The sequence below is a fragment of the Lucilia cuprina genome, chromosome 5 (assembly GCF_022045245.1).
Source record: "Lucilia cuprina isolate Lc7/37 chromosome 5, ASM2204524v1, whole genome shotgun sequence".
Taxonomy (NCBI): domain Eukaryota; kingdom Metazoa; phylum Arthropoda; class Insecta; order Diptera; family Calliphoridae; genus Lucilia; species Lucilia cuprina.
In genome coordinates this window covers 44,031,704-44,038,933 of record NC_060953.1, presented here as the reverse complement: position 1 = coordinate 44,038,933, position 7,230 = coordinate 44,031,704, and the positions used below count along the sequence as shown (strand labels likewise).

Genomic DNA, 7,230 nt, shown 5'->3' with positions numbered 1-7,230 from the left:
CAGAATTTCTCCATCATATCTGTGATGAAGATATCTCAAAGATGAACAAAGATATGTTCATCTTTGAGATGAAGTCAAAAAGGACTTTAAGAGCATTTAATAAACAAAATTGTGTCGGCCTTATAATATCTCAAAAAAGGAAACCTTTGCGTTTTTCAGACTTCAGGATACAAGATGTGATTCGAATTCTGCGCGGCGCAATCCTTTAGTAAAATATAACGTGTTCTCTGGGTGTTCAAATGTTAAAATAAACGTTTTTTTAACCGTTTAGTAATGTGTTAAATTTTGAATATTTTTATAGTTAAAAAAATTCCATTATTTTTTGCAAAAAAAGTTTAATGGATGCTGATCTTCAAAAAAACATTTAAAATTTAACACATTTAATTTGTATCTTTTGATTTATCTTTGAATTTTGGACACAATTCAATCAACATCTTAAACAACATTAAACAAATGTTTTAAAACATATTCACTGAAATACACATAAATTAAAATTTAAACAAATAAAAAAAAATTGTAAAGAAATAGATTTTAACATGTGTTTTTCTATAGTGTTTTGTGACCCAATGATCATTATTTTAAGGGTTTGGTGCCGCAGTGTTTTAAGCGACTTTGTTTCTATATTGTCACCATTTTATTACATTTGCATTTAAAAAGAAATCTTTACCGACTGTTTATTATTTATTTATTTATTTATTTATTTATTTATTTATTTATTTATTTATTTTGTATTTTTATTTATTATATTGAATAATTTGTCAAGACAATAAATGTGTTGTTAACAATTTAGTCCTAAACTTTGCCGCGTTTGAACTATATTTGAGAAATTATACTTTGAAAATCGGTAGAATTGTAGTAAACCCTGCAGTTTGGGGAAACCTGTTTCACGACAGATACTACTAGTTATTTATAGTTTTGCTATGGAATCTACTGGCGAATGGTGGTCAATTGAAGGTGTAGTGAAAACCACATTCATGTGTTTTTTATGTTATTTCTTCAAAATGTCTTTTAAGTAAAAATTTTCTTTTGAATTTTTTTTTATAAAAATGTTTTTGAATTTTTATTAAATTGTACTAAAACTTATCATAAAACGAACATTGTCAATATTCATAACAACAAAACAAAAAAATACTTATATTAACTTGTTAATTTAACAAGTATCGCTGAGTTTTCGACCGATTTACGCCAATGCTTAGTTGCGGAAACGATAACGGAAACGTCTAACAGGAGCATCATAATGATAGCCACCAGCTTGGCTTTGAGATTCATGATGATGTTGGTGTTCGTGATGGTGTTCATGATGATGGGCTTGATTGACAGGAGGCAAGTATTCGTTGGTGGGTGCTGGGGCAGATTGTTGTTGTTGGTAGACGGGAGCAGGAGCTGAATATTGTGGCTGAGGAGGCAAATATTCATTAGAGGGAGCTGGGGCAGATTGTTGTGGTTGGTAGACGGGAGCGGGGGCAGAGTTTTGTGACTGAGGAGGCAAGTATTCGTTGGAGGGGGCAGTATAATGATGTTGGTGACTTCCAGAAGCTTGGGCATTGTATTGAGGTTGAGGAGGCAAGTATTCGTTAGAGGGAGCTGGGGCAGATTGTTGTGGTTGGTAGACAGGGGCTGGAGCAGAGTATTGAGGCTGGGGAGGCAAGTATTCATTGGAAGGAGCTGGGGCAGATTGTTGTTGTTGGTAGACGGGTGCAGGAGCAGAGTATTGAGGTTGAGGAGGCAAGTATTCGTTAGAGGGGGCAGGAATAGGAGCTGAAAGTTCTTGATGATGAACTGGAGCTGGGGCAGAGTATTGTGGCTGAGGTGGCAAGTATTCATTCGAAGGAGTAGAGTGATGATGTTGGTGTCCAGCAGATGGTGCAGAGTATTGAGGTTGAGGTGGCAAGTAATCATTGGAAGGAGCTGGAATTGGGGCTGACAATTCTTGATGATGAACTGGAGCTGGTGCAGAATATTGAGGCTGAGGTGGCAACAATTGTGGTACATCAAATACGGGAGAAGGTTTATCGTAATTGTAACCCTGACCAGCCAAATGGGAAACATTAGCCGATACGGCTGCAATAGCACAAACAGCAATAATGAAGAATTTCTAAAAATGTAAAATAATCCAAAATTATTATAACAATTCCAAAAGATCAGCAGTTACATAAAACGAGATTTTAAAGCTACAAAATGTTGCCTGCGGTAATCCAATTTAGGCTGAAACATTTGTAGACCACTCGCTAATTTCAAGCTTCAAACTTCAACTTACCATTGTTATGTATTTGTTTCTTTTTTGATAAGTTGATATCACTTCTACAGTAGAGCTGTGAATGATGATACTTATGCACAAAAGTTGAATATTTATACGCGATTCTTTACAGTTCTTTAACCAAAAATTTTAATTAATAAAAATCTTAAAAATATAAAATCAAAATCATTTGTCATTTGTAAATTTAACACATACTCTCTAAATTATAATTTTAAGAGCGAAGATCGGCTGTGCATTTTTTTCTTCTATCGAAAAGCAAAAACAGAAGACATTTTCAATCAAATATTCATGATTTTGCAATGTCCATCACAGTTGTTTGTTACTTGATCAGAAATTGTTGGTAAGCAGTGTTCGTAAGCGGAACCAGTTTTGAATTTATCAAAAGAGAATTAACAGAAATGATATTTTTTGTTTTAATTTCTGCAGTTAAAATTTAAAACAACACACACACACAATGTTTCGGTCATTAATCTCGTTGTAATCTAGCTGGTAGTGTGTGGGTCTAAGAAGTCATGTCTAGGCTTTACCGGCTTCATCGATTCTAAAATGTCTGCCAAAGATGTTATTTTTATTTTTTTTTCACGTTTCAATGTCAAGTTTAATTTGAGGTTTTTTTATTAATATATTATTGTTGTAAATTCTAGATATATTAAAACAACATTTAAATGATCTTAAATGTTTGTTATAAAATTTGAAAAAAAAATCATGTAGGTTAAACAACATGTAAATTGTTGTAGGTACTAAATTAGGACATAAATCAAAAATGTTAATGATTTCGTTTGTGGCTATAAAACAAAAATATTTACAAGCTTGTTGAATGAAATATTGGCATAATTAGAAATTAATGTAGAAACTTGTGTGCAGAGATGCGGGATTTTTATTCGGTTTATTTGGAATTTCACGGTTCCAAGATGAAGTCTTTTTCAAGAGCACGATTTAAGGTAAGAATTCAGTGTTATTTAAAATTTATTAATTTTCTTATCTTTTCTTTACATTACAGAAGCAAGAAAATAAATGTCCTTAATTCCTTAAATCCTTTTCTCAAAAGTAACAAGTTGAAAATAGTATTTGGTTATCATGTACACCTTAAAGGGAAACAACCAAGGTTAGGTTCTGCGGAAAATGGTTCCAGTGGCAAAATATATTTTCGTCAAAGCATGAGTTTAATTCTACTTTGCTTACGATTCCGGCGAACCTAAGGCACTAGCGACTTCTATATTAATCAGTTGTAGTTCAGTTCTATTTCAGTTCTATTTCAGTTATAGTTCAGTTCTATTTCAGTTCTATTTCAGTTCTAGTTCAGTTCTAGTTCAGTTCTAGTTCAGTTCTAGTTCAGTTCTAGTTCAGTTCTAGTTCAGTTCTAGTTCAGTTCTAGTTCAGTTCTAGTTCAGTTCTAGTTCAGTTCTAGTTCAGTTCTAGTTCAGTTCTAGTTCAGTTCTAGTTCAGTTCTAGTTCAGTTCTAGTTCAGTTCTAGTTCAGTTCTCGTTCAGTTCTAGTTCAGTTCTAGTTTAGGTCTAGTTCAGTTCAAGTTCAGTTTTAGTTTAGCTCTAGTTCAGTTTGTAACATCTTTATGTTACACCCTTTAATATTGTTATATTTATAAATTTATAATTGTCATTGGAATAAATTTAATTTATTCATAGTTTTATTTTATTTAAAAATCACTTAAATAAATTCAATGGTAAATTTAAAAAAGAAAAACTAGTAGTCAGTTATTTATTTAGTCACAGAGATGTGTACATCAATTCTTCATAATTAGCATTAGACTTAATTATTCAATGTTAATAAATCAAATAAATTAATAAATAAATAGTTAGAAAAATTAATAAATATTAATTATGATTTTACGTCATATAAATGACAAATACAAAACCCACAACAATAATAAATCTTATAATTTCTAAAAAAAAAATTAAAAACTTTATTTACTTTTAAGTAATGGTCGATATAATACAGAAACAGCACATGTTTCAAAAGTAAACATTATTCGTTTTAAAAATTTGCAAACATAAAATTGCATTTATTTTTGCCTTAAACTTGAAAATTTAAATATTTTTAAGAGTTTTGTTTATGTTTCGGAAATAATTGCTATTTTTAGAATTTATTTTATAGATTTTAAAGTGTGTTGATTTTGATTTGCCACGCTTATTTAAAGTATTGAAGAGTTAAAATTAGCAATATTTAATTATGCAAATAATGGTGACTTAAAAATTAATTTAAAATATATTTTTAACTTTAAGTGTTCCAACTGAAATTATGACCTGACAGTTTAAAATGAAATTGATACTTTATCAAAAATTCCGTGATTTTTTTAGTGGGAATTGTTTTCTGTTACTTGAACTTGACTATATAACGAGATTTTTTTTATTTTATTTATTCTTTATTAGAAATTTACAATAAGTATTAAAATCTTAACCTAAATTATAACTAACGTTGTTATTGCCAATGCAATTTCAACCAAAGTTCTCGATAATTTGATTATCTGGCAAAATCCAATGTTTCCGTTCTTCTCAGTCGTCTATGGATTTGGGTGATCCATTAGTTTCGACAGGTAGGTTAAACAAGAGAATTTGATCTCCTCGCGTATTATAGGGACATTGAGATCCCTATGAATATTAATATTGCGAATGTACCACGGAGCACCTGTTATTGACCTTAACAGTGCTGACTGCTTTCATTTTAATTTTTCAACATTAGATGAGGAGGCTGTTCCCCACAGTTGAATGCCGTATAGCCATATCGGTTTGAAAACTGTTTCGTACAAAAGCACTTTGTATTCCAAGTCTAAAGCTGACCGTGGTCCAAGTAGCCAGTACATTTGAGCTGACTTTAATTATATTTGTGTAACCTTGGCTTCAATGTGGTGAGTCCATGTTAAGCGGCGATCAATGTGGATACCAAGATATCTCACACGGCTTTGTTCATGAATTTTTATATTGTTTATCTGTACGGGAGGACAATTTTCTCGTCTTAAAGTAAATGTAACATTTTCCAGCCACTTTTCCAATTCGCCGATGTGAAGCTGGAGTTGTTCAGAAGCTATTGAAGGGTTATCATGTATGTTTACAAAAGCGGTATCATCCGCAAATGTAGATGTGTGTGTATGCAATAGGGCATTTCATATGTTTAACAGCTTTCCAGAGACTATATTCTGTTTTCTTAGTTGGGTCTAAGTTTTTGAGATAATTTCTCAGATTAGATTCCTTATTATATTTGGAGATCGCGATTGTTGCCATTGACGCCTGAGTGTACTCTTTTCTTTAATTAGAGACTCAATGTTCCTAGGACATTTCGAATTTTTGTAGTATCCCAAGGTGACTGGGGGTATAGATACTTTGACAGCATCTTGTAAGATCCGTAAATATATGGTAATTTTTCAATGAAATGTTTTGTGGCAAGTATGAGCTGACATACATTTTATACTTTAACCAGTTCGTCATCTTGTTAGGGAAACAAGAACAATAGTTTTCCAATTTATTTGGGGTTTCTAATTACGTTAAAACTGTAGGCGGGTAGTCTGACGAGAGGTCCAGTGAAGGGATCACTGAAATAAATTCTCGTTTTATGTTTTTGATTACAGCAAAGTCAATTAGATCGGGAATCTTATTGAGGTCTGTAGGCGATATTGCTTCTAGCAATTGTCTGCCTTTGGGAGTAATGAGGCGATAGCCCCAAAATGTATGTTTTGCATTATAATCACCAGCTGCTATGAATCTATATTTATAGAGCTATCCAGGCCACCTTTGGTCCTTTTTGAATTCTGGCATTGGGAAATGTCTAATATTTTTTCTCACTAATATAACGAGAGTGGGTCAATTGTGTTTTTTAGACATTCCGTAATAGATGTACATATATCAAGATACTGGTTACAAAATTGGATGCAAAGAAATCCCCAGCAACCTATCACAATCCATGTTTTCTGTCATTTCTTTTCTTTTAAGTCAAATTTTCAAAATTACCTTATTTAATAGTATTTTTCTAAAAACTTCCAATAAATTCTATATGCATTTAAAAAATCAATAAAATTTTTATTCACATAATTAATTTGAAATCTCTTAATTATGATAAGAGAATTCATAAATAACAAAATAAATTTCATATAACTTCTGCAAAAGTTTTAACTGTGACCACCTTTTAACCTCAAGTTGTAGGTCAATATACAAATGTTTGATAAAAAAAATCGACAGGCCACAAAAAATCAAATTACAATTCAAACATGTGCAGAATATTTAATTAATACAAATGCATGACACCAACGGCAACAAAAAAATCTTTCTGCCGAATTAAACAAACATAAAAATTAACAAGAAAATTCGCAGTTTTTTTTCGAAACAAATCAATAACGGTTAATGAATTTTTATAAAAGAGAAAAATAACAATAGATAATTTATAAACAAATTTAACAAATGACAAACAACCAAAAACAGTCGTCGTTATTACTGCCAGAGTGCGGATGGATATCTGACTGAATGAATCCTCCCATTGATGCTGAAAGAAACACATTGTATTTAAAAGATCTGCCCTAACCTTGATTAGCATAAATTTAGGTATTTTGTTAATAAAATTACAAGAAATTATTAGTTTTATAAACATAAACAAAACAATTAAATACACATGTATTGATAATAACATTTTAATTGCTAGATAATTAATATTGAAGTAGATTAATTTATTTTGCAAATAGAAGTTCATGTCTTATGCTTTCAAATCAATTACAAAAAGAGCCAATTAGCAATGCCAATGTTATTTGAGACGTGTTATGCTGATAAGTTCGTAAATAATTTACATATGATCTATGTATGTACATATTTAGTAGGCTATTAGCAAGTTCAACTAGATCTCAACTAAAACTGAAATAGATGACCAGAACTGAACTAGAACTGATCTAGATCTGAACTAGAACTGAACTAGAACTGAACTAGAACTGAACTAGAACTGAACTAGAACTGAACTAGAACTGAACTAGAACTGAA

At 31.2% G+C, this 7,230-nt stretch overlaps 1 protein-coding gene across 1 annotated transcript; it reads right to left on the bottom strand.

Annotated features, from left to right (window-relative positions):
* Positions 1-1,047: 1,047 nt before the first annotated feature.
* LOC111689589 (extensin-like) lies at positions 1,048-2,286 on the bottom strand. Its single transcript, XM_023452057.2, has 2 exons — positions 2,258-2,286; positions 1,048-2,095 (listed from the first exon to the last, which is right to left on the bottom strand). The coding sequence occupies exons 1-2, from the start codon at positions 2,258-2,260 to the stop codon at positions 1,193-1,195; spliced, it is 906 nt and encodes a 301-aa protein (XP_023307825.2). The 5' UTR covers positions 2,261-2,286; the 3' UTR covers positions 1,048-1,192.
* Between the last annotated feature and the right edge of the window lie 4,944 nt (positions 2,287-7,230).